General features: G+C 35.1%; 1 protein-coding gene and 1 pseudogene across 1 annotated transcript in view; one reads left to right on the forward strand and one right to left on the reverse strand.

The window, feature by feature from the left end:
- Window positions 1-219: 219 nt before the first annotated feature.
- LOC105527042 (dachshund homolog 2-like) overlaps window positions 220-19,063 on the forward strand; it is a gene marked incomplete at its 3' end in the record, with an annotated part of 623,452 nt that continues 604,608 nt past the window's right edge. Inside the window, exon 1 of the mRNA XM_011963226.1 lies at window positions 220-897. Coding sequence (XP_011818616.1) covers window positions 395-897 — 503 coding nt within the window. The remainder of the gene's footprint in view (window positions 898-19,063) is intronic.
- Window positions 11,862-13,119, reverse strand: LOC105527039 (annotated as a pseudogene).

The raw sequence follows: 19,063 nt of genomic DNA on the forward strand, positions 1-19,063 counted from the left end.
AATCTCTCTTCACGGTCCAGCCTGAACCCACTCAGGTAGTCGGACGCCGGCCAGGGAGTCTCCACCTCCTCGCCAGCGGCAGCCATTCGGAGCGCTTCGGCGCAGAGGGGGTGGGGCCCATTGGCTGTGGGGCGCTGCCAGTCTCCGGAGGGGGTGTGGTGGGGGTGGGGTCTGGGGCCGCAACGGGTCGGGGCTGCTCACTGTTTGCTGGGTGGTGGGTGAGCTTGAGCGTGAGTCGGCTGCTGAAGACTTGCCAACAGTTCCGAGTCAGCGAGAGCGCGCCAGAGAGAGCGCGCCAGAGAGAGCGAGAGTGAGGGAGTGAGTGCGAGGGGATCTAGAGGAGTCAGGGCGAGAAAACGAGGGCCCGAGGACCCACTATTGAGACAGAGTGACCATGGCTGTCTCCGCATCTCCAGTGATCTCTGCAACTTCCAGCGGCTCCGGCGTCCCGGGGGGCTTATTCCGGGCCGAACCCCTGTACTCGACTCCCGGGGAGCGCCCTCGTCTCACTCCTAATATGATTAATAGTTTCATGGTTAATAACCATAGCAGCAGTGCCGGAGGTGGCGGGGTCGGTAGTGGCGGCGGCGGCAGCAGCAACACCAACGAGTGCCGCATGGTCGACATGCACGGGATGAAGGTGGCTTCGTTCCTGATGGACGGCCAGGAACTGATCTGCCTGCCGCAAGTCTTTGATCTTTTTCTCAAGCACCTGGTGGGAGGCTTGCACACTGTGTACACCAAGCTGAAGAGACTGGATATATCCCCCGTGGTGTGTACTGTCGAGCAGGTCCGGATCCTCCGCGGGCTGGGGGCCATCCAGCCCGGGGTAAACCGCTGCAAACTCATCACCAGGAAAGACTTCGAAACTTTGTTCACCGATTGCACCAATGCCAGGTGAGACACTCGTTTCTTGGCTCTCTCGCTTCTCTTACCCCTTTGGCCTCTTCTGCATGCCTCACCACCCTCATCCAACTTTGTAGAGTGAGTCTTAACTAGTTTGTCTCTATTCTTCACGCCGTAAGTCGGTGGGGAAAGAGGACTAGAAGGTTTCATTAATGCCGGTGCCTTCTAGTCCGCGCTCAGTGCAAGGGCTTGGGTTTAAAAAAGTCCCGCACAAACTTGAGTTTGCAGTCCTCTATTGAAACTTTCCAGCCTTTTGCCCATATCTTGCATGGCTTTTGGCTGCTTGTGGTTATTTGTTAATTCTTCTTTTTGGTTTTCTTTCCTGCTCTTTTGTGGCCGCACGGGTCGGATAGGTTTTCTTCTGAACACGGATACCAAGGGCTTTCTCCGGGGGCTGGCTGAGCTGTAAACTGGGCTCCTAAGCTAGCAAGCCAGAACACAGCATTTGGGGCATGCAGGGGGTGGGAAGTCTAGAATCCATCCCAGAGGGTGATTCGATCCCCATCCCGTGTGTTTGTTGTGAGAAGGTGTGGGGTGTGTGGTGTTGTTATTTGTGGTGGTGTTGGTGTGTGTGTGTGTGCAAGTGCGCGTGAGAACGTATGCCCATGCTTGCTGCGCAAAGCTCCCCAGTACACGATACAGGAAAGTCGATGGATATTATTTTTACAAAAGGACGACGACGAATATCACTTTCCTGGGATCGTCCGTTTTGGGTTATCTGCAGAGGGCAATGTGGGGCATGAATCACTGTGGCTGGGACTGGATTGGAGGTTGGAGTACAAGTTGGCAGATTTTCTAGAGAGGATGCTCTCAGCTCTTCCAGGTGAACAGTTGGGAGGATCCTATTCCCTTAAAGACAGGATTCCTTAAATGATGATGGTCAGCTTCCCTGGTTGTAAGTGTACCTCCTTCATATCACAATTTAGAAGTACACTAGTGAATAAATGTCCATTTGCATATGAGAAGCAAATTGTGTTCAGTGTTTCTGAGTTTAAAAAGAAAAAAAGAATACTCAAGATTATCTGACTTTTTAAACACCTGTGAATTAGTGTTCTAGTGTTTATTCCATCTCCAGTTTGGTAACATCGCAGGAAAGCACAGATTTGGCACAAAAATCACCATCACGTGGTTAAAAGGAGCAAAGGGTTTTGTTGTAAAACAGCACTACTGCTTATTATTTTGCAAAAAAAAAAAAAAAAAAAAAAAAAACTTTCTCAAAATGAACTTTAAATCATGACATCTCTGGGTCTATGAACTAAAACTGCAACAGTTTACCACATCTGTTGTAAAAGCCGTATAGTTGAATGATACTGACAACTTGTAGGCAAACTGTTGCTTACTGCTACAATAAGATAATGCTACAGAACTTACAAGGGAACCCTTTTCCTTCTTTTTTTTTTTCTTCCATTGAGCAGTGTTTTTCTGTGTTCAAGCAATTAAACAAAAAACTGTTTATGTGAGAGCTCCTACCTGATTCATATTTAGGGCTTACAAAACTGGTTTATTATATCAGCTTTTCTTAAGGAAGATAGATGGCCTTAAAACACAAAGGATAACGGCTCCCTCAATAAAACAGGCAATTATGGATTGTAAGAGTAAAAAGACAATTTTATTTTGACTACAAAGCATTTTTATTAGTACACAAACTAAAAAGATTACAAGGGACTTCAGACAGTGACCATCTAATTCATTTGTTGCCATCCAAAACACTCAAACATTTAAACAATTGCAGACATGAAAACCTATTCTCTTAACTCTCTCTATCAGTCTCTCATCTCCCCATCCCTGTTCTTTCTCTCTTCCCCTTCTCCCCTCTCTTACCAATGCCCATTCTTAAAGTGGAACAGTTATTACACTTAGGAAATTCTTCCTTCCTCAATTAATTTACACATTCTTGAGAAAAACCTATGACTATAATTTTCAAATAAATAGATTAGTATTTTAATATGATTTTGATACTTTTCTCTATAAATGGAAACTTTTCCTAATTTTTATTAGAGCTACTTATTAAAAAAAATTTAGAGGCTGGTGATCTTATAATATTTTTGGACCCTGTTATACTATGTATGTTTAGGTTATTATTTTTATCTAATTAACTTTATTTACTCCTTATCATAGCAATAGTAACTTTTCGTGTGTGTGAATTGCTTTTGTGTATGTGTGTGTATAAAGGTGATAGAGAAATATTAAATATGTAGGAAGAAATATATCTGTGATGTGATTCATGTGCCTTCTATTGCATTTTCTTTTCTCTATGGGTATTTTGTTTGTTATATTCCTATTTTAAAACTGTGTTACAAGTATTGCAATTTTCTTAATTGTAAAAATTTATGAAGTATATTCTATGAATGCAATCCATCAGTGAAGATGAGGAAAACTACTAGAAACACACCTAAATTGCAATTTTAGATAGAAGAAAACCACAATTTCTGGGAAAAATCTAATTAATGATAAAATGATATCAACAAATTTTACTGATTCAAAGTGCCCTCCTAACCACATTATTAAAATTACAAAATGTAATAATGCATTTAATAAATTCTGTATGACTTTAGGTGAGATTATTTACAGAAATGTATACTTAAGTTACTCCCCAAATCTGAATTTTTAAAGAAAATTGTGAAATTTTTAGATCCACATTATTTCTGTGACTTTTCTATTCAGTGAAAAGAAAGGTAAGGGATGTAAATAGGAAAGAGGTCCAAGAGAGACAAAGTAAGGTAGATGAGACTCGAGGCCAGGAAGAGAGTAGAAATGCAGGAAAAGAGCACAGTGATGCCTTGAGATGAGTGAAAGATGGAACAGAAGAGCTTATAGGGATGCTCCAAGATGAGTGATGTACCAGTGGAGATCTGGCTAAAGAGAATTGTCCTTCAGGACTCATGACTTCTTAGCGCTTCTAGCTAAGAGCAGGGAGGGAAGTGCAAGAAAAAACTAAGTGTTTAGCGAATGGAAACTCTTAAACACCATTCTTATTTCAAAGAAGACTCATTTTCATCGCTTGATGGATAAATGTTCATTATATGTTGTTGAATGGAAGGCCTATTTGTAATGGTGTCATTGGCAATTTTCTCTTCCTGTATAATAAACATTTATTCCCTTCTCTGTCAAGTATGTGGGGAAGAGTACAAGTCCTGACTTAGAGCATTTGGAATGCTTTCTATGCCATCCCAGAACACACAAAATGGACTGTTTTCAAATTGGTCATTTTCAAGGACCTTAAGATATTACTACTAAGTGACACTTTGATTTGCTTCAGTGCCCATTGTGTACACTGAAGAAAAATGAATGAGTAAAATATATACATAATTGTTTCTTTGATAGTACTGAAAGTCACAGCAAGAACTACCAGTGCCTTATGTTAACTATTTTGTTGTTAGCCCATTATTGAAATATTCAGTTGTCTTCCTAGAAAAGAAGTTAAGAAATAGTATCTGCTTCAACTACTAGAGAGATAGTAAGATTAAAACTCCTGACCATTCATTGTTCTGTTTGACAAGTCAAGGTTTACATCTCTGTAATTTCAAAGAACTGTACAACGTTTTTCCTTCATGACTGTTAACTTCCAAAATTAATTATAAGGATATTATTTTGAGGATTATTTTTTAAAGGGTGATAAAAATAATCAACATTAAATGGGAAAAAACACTATACTGTTTTGGATTTTGTTTTTGCAGATAAAGCACTGTGATTTCTGTTTAATATTTTGTACAAGAAAACTTGTAGTTTTTAATACTAGAGAGGACAGGCAGGTTTAGAAAGCGAATGTAGACAATTTTCACTCTTGTGCAATAGATTTTTCTTACTAAATTCTCCTAAGTTTAATGCAGCAGTGAAATATTAAATTAAAATTGTTTTCCCTAAATATGAAAATGACTAAACAATCAATAGATTTTAGTGTTTCTCTTTTTACCTACCTGTCAATATAAAAGTAAAATATTGTCAGATTTCATGACCAGCATTTAATTTTGTTTGAGGGCCAACTGATTAAATGTTATTCGGTCATTTAGAGTTAAATGGGTGCTTGATGAAACAAGAAAGTATGATTAAGAAAACATTTTAGTAATGCATTTGGAGATATGGTTCAACATATATTCAAACCAAATAGAATTCAGTTTTTAAACTTAAAATATCCAATTGTAGTTTCTTGTTATTTTGATAGTATATAAACAGAACACGAATATGGTTTTATATTAAAGAGATTTTTAATATCAAAGCACATTTTACAACATTTTAAAACTATTTTCAAATACTAGAAATATGGTTATTATGAGCACTCAATGAGTTTAGCTTTGTATTCAAACTTGAGTACTTTATAGTTCATGATCTATATAGAGTAGCATAATTTACTTTGAAAATTTATGTTTTACATTTACAGTTAGGCAACATCAAATTTTTGCAGAACTTGAATCACTTTCCCGAGCTAATATTTTGTATCGCTTACATTTTCAGTAATGATAAAAACATTTTAGAAAAGAATCTGTGTAGTAAATGCACATTCTATTCTATAGGATGATGAAAAGACAGTTATATTGTCTGTTAAAAGCAGCCACATGGTCAACAATGCTCTGTCCTTTATGAGAAGAATGATGTCAAGATTATAATTAAAGCAATTATAATTATATGCCAATGCATAGACCTTCCATGTTTACATTCATTTTAAATACACGCTTCTGAATAACCAACAGTTTTGTATTTAACTACTTTAGCTGGTATTCATATGCGCCTCACTCATTTATTAGGTGATGGATACTGCATTAAAGAAATGATCCATGACATGATGCAGTATATCTTTGGATTTTTATGTATCATATTATCCTCAATGTATAGCACATGAATGTCAATAAATAATTAGTACATGATGGTCTTCAGACATTAATGTTTTATATGGTTTTACACAGGAAATACCTAATACCTATAGAAGATATCAAGTCTGAAGTATTTGATGCTTTCTTAGGTAACCTTATTTTGTCTTAATGAAATTCATAGATGTCTTTAACATGCTTCTAGCAGACAAATATAATTATGAAAAGCCTAATCACAACATGTTATATTTCAGTTGGTAATCTCGCTCTCCAGTGGCACTTTATCTTATGCATTTAGAGATACAAATGATTTGGGGTTATTTGCTCTATATATTTTAAGTATGTATTAAAACCATCCTAATTGATCCAAAACTGAAAATATTGTGTTTTTGTGGAAAAGACATCAAACCTTTCCCTCAAAGCAAAACAATTAGGTATTAATGATATTCTTGTTGCATATTCCAAAAGCCTTTGGTTGCATTTATTTCCTCCTTTTCTTCTCTTTCACCATCTCAACCTGCAAAACTCTTCACTGTCACTTCATATCACACAATTCTAAAAAGATAAAACAACATTTAAACACATTTGCTTTGGAAGGGAAATTGAGCTTTTGCACCCAATAAGCCTGATTGTGGAACTGCATGCAAATTGTGTTTTGATTTATCTCTTTTACACTTTTTTCCATTTGAATTGATCTTGCATTCATTTCACCAAGCGGCTCTGTGAGGCTGCAGATGTTGCCCTGTGTTTAATAAATCAATGAGACAGATCTGAATGAATCACTTCAGATGGATTCTCTGCTCGGTTTGATGTCTAGATGTTATTCTTAGCTTGTTATCATGACAGATGCATTAATGTTCCCATACACTGCCAGCAATGTCAAAGAGATTGAAGCTTTTAAAGTGGCGGCATCTCTTTTTCCATTTTCTGCTAGAACAACTAAATTTATTTTATTTGAGAATCGGAGAAAAATACCAAATCAATCTTAAGATTTTTCATGGGAAAGAGTCTCAATACTCATGCTATATTGTGAACTATTCCAAAATGGTGGAAATCAACATATTAAAACCTAAATATAGTATAGCTGCTTAATAGTGCCTCTACATTAATATTTAATCATAGCAGGAAAAATGAGAATTAGTAATATATGATTGGGACACATTGAAAGTGTCACTATAAATAGAATAATACTGTATCCAAATTGATTACAGAAGGGTGTTAGTTTTTAAATCCTTACTAATAAGCTTTTCGTTGGCTTAATGCAGCCGCAATATACTCTTACGAAGGGATTTAGAAGTCCTTCAGGATTTAGTATTTTTTTTAGTAGGAAGGAGACAGCCTGTCCATTGTGCATTCATCATTTATTCACTTTGTAATGCTGAAAATCCCAGAAAAGTTTATTTCATGGTAATATATTTATATTCTGGGTAATTATTTATAAATCATAAATTATCCAGTAGCAATAAATGCTACTTTTATAGTTTAATTTCTTAAGCTATAGAAAAGCATATGGTCACCAATAGGAACTTTGATATAACTCTAGTGAAATGTATTACTTACCTCCATTATATATCATAACTACCATACTTGATTTCATTTAACCCATGGCTTTGTTTCCTTGATTCTGAGAGAGAAACAATGCTGTCAACTGATGTGAAATATTTTGAATTTAATATTGTAGGTGATATAACTTTTCAGTTAGTCTGATATTTGAAAATGCAAATTTTAAAAGGAGGTTCAAATTTTCTCTTATTCAGCTTTCTGAAGAATATGTATTTTAAAAATCAGTTTTTAGAAGTAGATCCTCTTTGAAAGCCTATACAGTATTCCTTAATCATAATTTTATTCCTACCTTTATTAGAATAGGAAAACAGTTAACACTGTTCTAAGATACTGTTTAGATCTCAAATTCAGGAAAAATTGTATCTCCATCAGTTAGGCTAATGTTGGATGTTTATGATACATATACTATTATCTATGGTAGAGTTTAAAGAGAAGTTTAAAATGAACTTCAGTAAATTATGGGACAATAGTTAACTTTTTTTTCAAATTTTCTTTAAAATGTGTAAATGCCTTCATGGTGGTATCTCACCACATCCTTCTTCAACACTAAATTTATATGTTAAAATTGGTGAAAATATTATACTGAGACTGTGAGTTTAAGAAGTAACACAAGTTGTTTTATGCAAAATTGAATATATTTTAAGAAAAAGGTATCTTTATCAATACCTATCATGGTATCCTTAAAAGAGAACTGAATTTGTTGCATAAAACAAAATCTTGGGTTTATAATAACAATTTCTGAGGAGTCGTTTTTAACTCCAGTAATGTTCTTTGAAAAGGTTCATTAAGCCTAATATTGTGTGTACATTAGACACTTAATTCACATTTGTTGAATGAATACAACTATGCATACACATATACACACATTTATTCCTCTTATCAGAGTTCTTTGCAGATTATGATGTTCCTTAACAAAAGGTAAGAAATAGTTAAAGTATGCAGTTATTGAAGAGATATTAATCCTGAAATTTTAAATCCAATATAAAACAATTTGTAATCATGCCATAGACCTTTCACAAATACACATGTAAAGGTATCAAAATCTAATATATGAACTTAGAATATTTGAAATGAAGTACATCTTCAAAGCAAGTATAACTTCTTGATATTTCCCTTAGGTGAAAACCCAGTAGAGAAGCTCAAATATTATGAAAAGGCAAGAATTAATAAGTAAAGTGAGCCTAAGACCATAAAATAATTATTGGTGATTTAGATTTATACTACTTGATATGAGCACTAACCCTTGTGGCAGTTGACTTGTGATCCTGTTTTCAAACAGTAAATACATGTGTATTCAAAATGAGTTGGTAAAAAGAGGGTTTTCTTCCCTTCTTTCTAGTCTGTGACTAGAAATACAAATACATGTTAAAAATAATGATTTGATTTTTTTCCTGAATAATCTTAAGACCAAGTCCAATGGAAACTCAAATTTGCATGAACTATCCTCCTCACCACCCATTTAAAAGAATAACTTAGTTCTTTCAGGTGTAATTAATTTTGAAGAGTAAAATTTCCTTTAATCTAGGAACCCTGAAGTTGAAACTACTTGTATCTGTGTACTATTTTGACCCATTACAATTACTTTGTTTATTAGAGCAAATTGTGGTGGAAACTTTGTAATCATACTACTGGAAAAATACATAGTACAGGAAAGTTTAAAAAATAATAAACCACAGTATTTTTATTGCTGTATAATCTTTTTATTGTTAAACAAATTGACCGTTTAATGGTGCGTAATGTAGTGTGTATACAAAGGTATATAGCATTCGATTGCAATTGTGTACAGTGATCTTATCAGGTTGCTAGCAACTACTAGCTGGTAACAGCATTTGGGCTACATTTAGTCTATCTGCTATTTATGTGATAGGTTAAAAGAAAAAAGTAATATTGATCTGTCGCCGGATTAAAGTTTGAAATGGGCAACAGCCTGAACACAAAAGGCTTTTTTTTTTTATGATTTCTCAGCTTGCCATTGATCTAGTTTTATTGCATTCATTATTTATTAAAAGAATTTGCAAGCTAAACATAACGTTAAGCTAGTTTGCACACAGGGACCGCACTTAGGAAATTGAATGGAAATTGCATTAGAGATGAACATCTGTGCTATTTTTCCACTCATGTGTTTATGGGTTTGTATAAAAGGTGTATTGGATTAACAGTTATAAACATTATAGCTTACAGCAATATGTTAGCTTCTGAGCTTTCAGTTATTTTGTGAGAAGTCTATCTCTCATGTTTGTCTAAAAATATAGTACTGTCATCAAAAACAATATTATGTATTTATTTTTATAAACATATTTAGAAAAATTTATTTTTATTATCATACTGTTAATGCATTATGTATGTTATGTGTGCATTATGAGATATCCTGCTATACTGAAGTAAAAACGTTTTGAAAACATATGTAATTATCATATAAGACTATACTGTCTCTTAATGGCCTTTGGTAGTAGGGTATATAGGTGCAATTACAGTGTACCTATTTTAAGAATCTTGAGTTTAGTGCCATATTAAAGCATACTAAATTCACAGAAACTACGTAAAAACTTTAGTATGACCATCCATAAAATATTATATATGTAGTCAAAGCCTTGATCATTCTAAAATGTTAGTAAATGTGCACACACCGAAGACTTGCTCTATATAACACTACTGATGATAAGATGGGATGCCTTATGATATGGTTCCCCTGTTGGGTTCAATCCAAGGAAGTTTAATTACCAAACCTCAAGTTGACCTCCCCAGAGAACATAAGTTAGATCCCAGTGAGTATAGGTTTTTTTGTGGTGTGTGTTTTGTTTTCGTTTTTGTTTGGCACAAGGTCTGGCTCTGTTACCCAGGCAGGAGTTCAGTGGCAACCAGTGAGTATGTCTTTTGCTGTATTATCTTTAAGCTGTAGACATTTGGAAAATTCATGTCTATCTACTTAATTATTGGCATTTAAATGAAATTTTAAAAACTTCTTCACAACCATTTTGATCGCTCATGATTAGATTTGTTATGATAGCCGGTGTGTGTGTGTGCGTGTGTGTGTGTGTGTGTGCGTGTGTGTGTGTCTGTCGAGCATTTATTAAGAGTATTCTTTGTGGTGCCAGGCAGTGGTCTAGGTGCTAGGTGCTGTGAATGAAATGAACAAAACAGTCTGTTCTTTCATGGACCGTACAGACTACCATTATGCTATCATTAGCTTAAGGTGTATAAGCTGTATTATCCCTCCTATTATATTTACTAAATTATGAAATATTTGAGTTTACAAAATTTTGCCACATCTATTATTGCATAATCCTTAAATTTCCTTTCCCATATCTGCCTCATGCATTATATCAGTAAACATTAGACCCTTTTTCAGTCTTTAGAATTATACCAGAAAAGTCCAACTAAAAATAGTCAGTTATTAAGATACAAAACAAGGCATTTTAGTTTTATGAGAGCAGAAAGTGTGCTTATAAAGTACACATAAAAAGGAGCATGAAATAAAACATGTATTTCCACTTCAGAATGACCATAGTTAATTGACCTTAGTAACTTTTTATATATTTGTTAAAAGGGATATGAATTCTTAAAATTCATGAAGTTAATCAGTCCATGAGACACATGTTTTTGTTATAAAATGTGCAACTGTGGGTTTTTAAAAAATTTATGTTAAAAAGCTTGCTTTGATTTGTGTTAAGAATTTTAAATTAGTAAGATCCTCAGTCTTAGAGTATCATTTGCTTTGCATGTGGTCCTATACAGTATTATGCCAAAAATTAAAACAGAGATGAGTGATTTGTTTTTATTCATCCAGAGTACATTGACCCTTAAATATGTTATATTTAAATGTAAATAACTTTAGAAAACCAGATTATTTGCAAACATGTATAATTAAATGTTTAATGTTACTGTTAAGCTTGCTGCTTTGAAAATATCCTGTAACCTGTTAAACTTCTAAATTTATTTTGTAGAAAAATCTGTGAGTTCCCCCTAGGTTTCTATCTGAGGTATGCAAAAGGGGAATTTGTTCATAGAAAAAACATTACTCCATAGTACATTTTATGCATAGCATACAATCTTCAGGTCTCACTTTATAAGCCAATTAGCATATTAATTTTAAACATATAAGTGTGATATTTTCCAATTCAATTCATTTTGACAAATATTTAGTAAGCACCTACTATGTGCAAGTCTCCTTATCAGGGGAAGTGGTAATACTAAGAACTCGCCACATTCTTATTGTTTCATCTCTAGATTATCTAGGTTGAGTTTTATTGTTTCATGGTTAACTCTCAGCTAACCTACATTAGTGGAAGGAAGAATAAATAATACATATAATTCAGAAATGTGGAAAATTAAAATAACATTGATTTGGCTTTACAGTGCATTATAAAATGTTCTCGGCATATTAACCTGTCTAAATAAAATTTGCTTATTCTAATATTCAATTTTATTTACTTTTTTTCTCATTAAACTCTCTTTTAATGGGTCTCAAAATTATGTGACAGATTCTGGTCCAGTGGTTTAAAAAAAAAAGTACTCAAAAAAAAAAAAAAAAAACCCACAAAGAAAAACAAAAAAACGAAGTGGTCCACAAAACATTTTTATTTCCTTCTGAAGGTTTTACAATGCATTGTTATCATTAACCAGTCTTTTACTATTAAACTTAAATGGCCAATTGAAACAAAGAGTTCAGAGACTCTTCTTCCACCACTGATTAAGACTGGGGTGGCAGGTAATAGGGATAATATTCATTTAGTCTTCTGAGCTTTCTGGGCAGACTTGGTGACCTTGCCAGCTCCAGCAGCCTTCTGGTTCACTGCTTTGATGACACCCACAACAACTGTCTGTCTCACATCACAAACAGCAAAGTGACCCAGAGGAGGATAGTCTGAGAAGCTCTTAATACACACGAGGTTGCCAGGAACCATATCAATGATGGCAGCATCACCAGACTTCAAGAATTTAGAGCCATCTTCCAGCTGCTTACCAGAAAGGTGATCAGTCTTTTCCTTCAGCTCAGCAAACTTGCATGCAATGTGAGCCATGTGGCAATCCAGTACAGGGGCATAGCCAGCACTGATTTGCCCTGGATGGTTCAGGATAATCACCTGAGCAGTGATGCCGGCTGCTTTCATTGGTGGGCCATTTTTGCTGTCACCAGCAATGTTGCCAGAACGAACATCCTTGACAGACACATTCTTGACATTGAAGCCCACATTGTTCCCAGGAATAAAGCTTTATTTCATTTCACTCAAAGCTTTATTTCACTCAAAGCTTCCTGGTGCCTTTCAACAGACTTTATTTTAGTTGTAACATCGACTGCAACAAAGGTGACTACCATACCGGGTTTGAGAACACCAGTCTTCACTTGACCAACAGGTACAGTACCAATACCACCAATTTTGTGAACATCTTGGAGAGGCAGGAGCAAGGGCTTGTCAGTTGGACGAGATGGTGGTAGGATGTAGTCCAGAGCCTCAAGCAATGTAGTTCCACTGGCATTGCCATCTTTACAGGTGACTTTCCATCCCTTGAATCAAGGCACGTTAGCACTTGGCTCCAGCATGTTGTCATCATTCCGACCAGAAATTGGCATAAATGCTACTGTGTTGGGGTTGTAGCCAATTTTCTTAATGTAAGTGCTGACTTCCTTAATGATTTCCTCGTATCTCTTCTGGCTATAGGGTGGCTCAGTGGAATCCATTTTGTTAACACCAACAATTAGCTGTTTCACACCCAGTGTGTAAGCCAGGAGGGCATGCTTACTGGTCTGCCAATTCTTGGAGATACCAGCTTCAAATTCACCAACACCAGCAGCACCAATCAGGACAGCACAGTCAACCTGAGATGTCCCTGTAATCATGTTCTTAATGAATACAGTAGTCATTACAGGTGTTAGCAGATCAAAACCTGGAAAATTACATGAGGCCAGTTGTTTACTTTAACACACCTTCCTGTGTTTAGAACCCCTACATAACCATCTTCCTTCAGTTAAATAAAAATTTCTTGGCACCAGAGGAATTATAACTTTGGGTTGGAATGCATTGATGAGTATAACTCTAAATCAGATTTTTGTGAAGCGTTTCTACTCTGTGAAGAGAATAATTAATTGATTTTCAGCTTGCAATTAAGAAAAGGAACATTATACAGTCTTGATGCTGATTATATCCTGTCAAGAGCAGTCATTTTGATGATGGGCACATATAGGACATTGTGACCTCTAAAGAGAGTAGTAACTGCTCCAGTGTTTAATTGGTATACGTACATTTGACAGAGCCACATTCTTACATTTGCAATTCTTTTGGGTTGTTCCGTGAGGACTGACGGGTTTTTGTTATTTTAGGAGCATGTTCTTTTTTATGAAGTCATATGATGTTTACATAATCCCTATTCTGCCACAATCTAAAGCTTTTATTATTCTTCCTTGTTTTCAAGTGAAAGTAAGTTTATCAAGAAAATAAAGGAACAAAGGAATGACTACTCCATAGGCATAGCAGCCTAAAGCTTTCATTATTTACAGTTTAGTCTCATTGAATTGAATGACAGATATGCTGTGTATTCAGTTTGGTGTTTTGTTTCTTTGTTTTTTTTTTTTAAATTTTTTCTTTTGTTTCCAAGACGGTTCTCAGTTTATAAATGTAAATAAAATCTGAGAATTCCTTTTTTTTGAGGTCTTTCTCTACATGAGTGGGAAATATGTAAAAGCCTTTGTCCCATATGGATTCATGTTCCTTCAAAGAAGGGGCAGTGAAGCTCAATAATTTAATTTTCCGTTTAGTTGGGAAGCCTCTTGATTTTACAGACAGGAGGACTATATTTCAGTCATGTTAGCATTTATAAAATTCTATTTGGGAATGAACAAAGGAATGAAGCTAAAAAAGGGTGGAGAAAACTTGCTGAGAAAATGTTTCTAATGTAAATAGAGAATAGACCAGGAACTAACTGATAGGTGGGAAGTAGGCAGTATAGAGTGTACTGATAAAGGCATATGCACAGAGTTCTTGAATGAATTATCCCTTTTAATTGTCTTCATTTTAGTGGTAACATTAATGAGATTAATAATGAACAGGAACAAAAGACATACAAATATTAGCTGTGAATAAAAAGAAAAAACACTAAAGGCAAAATGTAGAAATGTTATTCCATTTGAGGTGGCATTAAAAATCTTAATAAAACCTTTGTATACATGTTATATTAAAGTAATATTCATTTAGTATTCTTGTAAATGTTACTTTAATTAAAACATTATAAAATGTCCATTTACATATCCTTGGTAAATGTTCTTACTATTCCTGTTCTGTTTGATTGATTCTAGCTTGCCATAGCACATTTTTGAAACGTGTTGAGAAAAAATTATTTATATTTTTGTGTATACATTTTTTAGGTAAAAGTTTATTTTTATTTTTTAAAATTTTTGTGGTTACATAGTAGATGTATGTATTTATGGGGTACATGAGATATTTTGATATAGGCATGCAATGTGAAATAACCACATCATGGAGAGTGGGGTATCCATCCACTCAAGCATTTATTTATTCTTTGAGTTACAAACAATTTAATTACACTCTAAGTTATTTTAAAATGTACAATTAAGTTAAATTGACTCTAGTCACCCTATTATACTATCAAATAGTAGGTCTTATTCATTCCCTCTATTTTTTTTTCACCCATTAACCATCCCCACCTTCCCTCTAGCCCCTCACTATTCTTCCAAACCTCTGGTAACCATCCTTCTACTTTCTGTGTCCATTAGCTCATTTTTTTTTTTTTTTATTTTAAGATCCCACAAATAAGTGAGAATATGTGATGTGTGTCTTCCTGTGCCTGGATTATTTCCCTTAGCATAATGATCTCCAGTTCCATACATGTTGTTTCCAATGACTGGGTCTCATTCTTTTTTATGGCTGATAGGACTCCATTGTGTGTATGTACCACATTTTCTTTTTTTAATGTTTATTTTAGATTCGGGAATACCTGTGAAGTTTTGTTACATAGGTAGACTCACGTGACTGGGATTTGTTATACAGATTATTTCATCACCCAGGAATTAAGCCTAGTAACCAATAATAATCTTTTCTGCTCCTCTTTCTCCTCCCACCCTCCCCACTTAAGTATATCCCAGTGTCTGTTGCTTACTTCTTTGTGTTCATAAGTTCTCATCATTTAGCTCCCGCTTACAAGTGAGAATATGTGGTATTTGGTTTTCTGTTCTTGCATTAGTTTGCTGAGGATAATAGCTTCCAGCCTCCCGCAAAAGACACAATCTCATTCTTTTTAATGGCTGCATAATATTCCATGGTGTATATGTATCACATTTTTTTATCCATTCTGTCATTGATGGGCATTTATGTTGATTCTTTGTCTGCTATTGTGAATAGCGCTGCAATGAACAGACACACACGTTTGTCTTTATAATAAAACAAATTATATTCCTTTGGTTATATACCCAGTACTGGGATTGCTGGGTCGAATGGTAGTTCTGCTTTTAGCTCTTTGAGGGATCACCAAACTGTTTTACACAATGGTTGAACTAATTTACACTCTGCCCAGCAGTGTATAAGTGTTCCCTTTTCTCTGCAACCTCACCAGCATGTTATTTATTTTTTTATGTTTGCTTTCTAGTAATAGCCATTCTGAATGGTGTGACATAGTATCTCCTTGTGGTTTTGATTTGGTTTCTCTAATGATATTGAGCTTTTTTCATATGCTTATTGGTCACATGTCTGTCTTCTTTTGAAAAGTGTTTGCTCACTTTTTAATGGGGTGTTTTGTTTTTTTCTTGTAAAATTGTTTAAGTTCCTTACAGATATTTGATATTACCTTTATCAAATGCATAGTTTGCAAATATTTTCTCCCATTCTATAGGTTGTCTGTTCACTCTGTTGATAGTTTCTTTTGCTGTACAGAAGCTCTTAAATTTAATTAGATTCCATTTGTCAATTTTTGCTTTTGTCGCGATTGCCTTTGGTGTCTTTGTCATGAAGTCTTTGCCCGTTCCTCTGTCAAGTATGGTATTGACTAGGTTGCCTTCCAGGATTTTAATAGTTTTGAGTTTTACATGTAAGTCTTTAATCCATCTTGAGTTGAGTTTAGTATATGGTGTAAGGAAGGGGTCCAGCTTCAATCTTCTGCATATGTCTAGACAGTTATCCCAGCACCATTTATTGAATAGGGAGTCTTTTCCTCATTGTTTGTCTTTGTCAGGTGTCGAAGATCAGGTGGTTTTAGGTGTGCAGCCTTGTTTCTGGGTTATGTATTCTGTTTCATTGGTCTGTGTGTCTGTTTTTTTATCAGTACCATGCTTTTTTGGTTACTGTAGTCCTGTAATATAGTATGAAGTTGGGTAACATGATGCCTCCAGCTTTGTTCTTTTTGCTTAGGAATGCCTTGGCTATTTGGGCTCTTTTTTGGTTCTATATGAATTTTAAAATAGATTTTTTTTTCTAGTTTTGTGAAGAATGTCATTGGTAGTTTGATAGCAATAGCATCGGATCTGTAAATTGCTTTGGACAGTGTGACCATTTTAATGATACTGATACTTTCTACCCATAAGCATGGGATGTTTTTCCGTTCGTATTGTCTCTGATTTTTTATTTTTTTTAATCAGTGTTTTGTAATTCTCATTGTAGAGATCTTTCACCTCCCTGGTTCACTGTATTCAGAGATATTTTATTCTTTTTGGGGCAATTGTGTACCACGTTTTCTTTATCCATTCATCTGTTGATGGAACTTACATTGCTTCCAAATCTTAGCTATCGTAAACAGTGCTGCAGTGAACAAGGGAGTGCAGGTATCTCTTTGATACACTGATTTCATTTGTTTTGTGTATATACTCTGCAGTGGTATTGCTGGATCAAATGGTAGCTCAAATTTTAGTTTTTTGAGGATGCTCCAAAATGTTCTCCATAGTTGTTGTACTAACTTACGTTTCCACCAACAATGTATGAAGCTTCCCTTTTCTCTACATCCTCACTCGTATTTTTTATTGCCTGTCCTTTGGATATAAGCAATTTAAATTGGAGTGAGAGGGTATCTCATTGTAGTTTTGATTTGCATTTCTCTGATGACAAATGATGTTGGGCACCTGTTCTTATACCTGTTTGCCATTTGTATGTCTTCTTTTGAGAAATGTCTTTTCAAATCTTTCACTCATTTTTTTTTATTGGATTATTAGGTTTTTTCATATATAGTTGTTTGAGCTCCTTATATATTCTGGTTATTAATCCCTTGTCACATGGGTAGTTTGCAAATATTTTCTTCTATTTTGTGGGTTGTCTCTTCACTTTATTAAATGTATCCTTTGCTGTTCAGAAGCTTTTTAACTGGATGTGATCCCATTTGTTAATTTTTGCTTTGGTTGCCTATACTTGTGGGGTGTTGCTCAAGAAATCTTTGCCCAGACCAATACCCTGGAGATCTTCCCCAAAGTTTTCTTGTAGCAGTTTCACAGTTTGAGGTGTTGGGTTTAAGTCTTTAATCCATTTTGTATTGATTTTTGCATATGGTGAGACATAGGCATCTAGCTTCATTCCTCTGTGTACACATTTCCACTTTTCCCAGCACTCTTTATTGAAGAGACTTTCTTTTCCCTAGGGTATATTTTGGGCACCTTTGTTGAAAATAAGTTCACTGTAGGTTTGTGGATTTCCTTCTGGGTTCTCTATTCTGTTCCATCGGTGTATATATCTGTTTTTATGCCAGTAACATGCTGTTTTGGTTCCTTATAGCTCTGTAGTATAATCTGAAGTAAGGTAATAAGACTCTTCTAGTTTTGCTTTTCTGGTTAGGGTAGGTTTAGTTATTCTGGGTCTTTTGTGGTTCCATGTAAGTTTTAGAATTTTTTCTTTTTCAGATTGTTCACTGCTGGCATATGGAAATGCTACTGATATTTGTACGTTGATTTTGTATTCTGTAATTTTACTTAATTTGTTTATCAGTTCTAACAACTTTCTTGTGGAGTCTTTATGTTTTTCCAAATATACGATCATATCATCTGCAAACAAGCATAGTTTGACTTCTTCCTTTTTAATTTGGCTGCCCTTTATATTTTTTTCTTGTCTGATTGCTCTAGCTAGGCCTACCAGTACTATGTTGAATAACAGTGATGACAGTGGGCATCCTTGTCGTGTTCCCAATCTTAAAGGAAAGGCTTTCAGTTTTTCCTCATTTAGTATGATACTAGCTGTGGGTCTGTCATATATGGCTCTTATTATGTTGAGCTATATTCCTTCTATCCCCAGTTTTTTGAGACTTTTTAACATGAAGGAGGTGGGACTTCACCAAATGCTTTTCTAGCATCATTTGAAATGATTACATAGTTTTTATTCTTTATTCTGTTGACATGATGTGTCAAAGCAATTGATTTGTATATGCTGAACTAGCCTTGCATCCCAGCGATAAATCCCACTTGGTCATGTTGAATGATCTTTCCAATGTATTCCTGAATTTGGTTTGCTAATATTTTGCTGAGGATTTTTACATCAAATTCATAGGAGGTATTGGACTGTAGTTTTCATTTTTTGATGTGTTTTTGTCTGGTTTCGGTGTCAGGTTAATACTGGCCTCATAGATTCAGAGTGGAAGTATTCCCTTCTCCTCTATTTTTTTGGAATAGTTTGAGTAGTATTGGGTTTCATTCTTTTTTAAATGTTTGGTAGAATTTATCAGTAAAGCCTTCAGGTCCAAGGCTTTTCTTTTTTTTAATTTATTTTATTTTTATTATTATACTTTAAGTTCTAGGGTACATGTGCATAGCGTGCAGGTTTGTTACATATGTATACTTGTGCAATGTTGGTGTGCTGCACCCATCAACT

Source organism: Colobus angolensis, unplaced genomic scaffold, assembly GCF_000951035.1.
Source record: "Colobus angolensis palliatus isolate OR3802 unplaced genomic scaffold, Cang.pa_1.0 Scaffold603, whole genome shotgun sequence".
NCBI lineage: Eukaryota > Metazoa > Chordata > Mammalia > Primates > Cercopithecidae > Colobus > Colobus angolensis.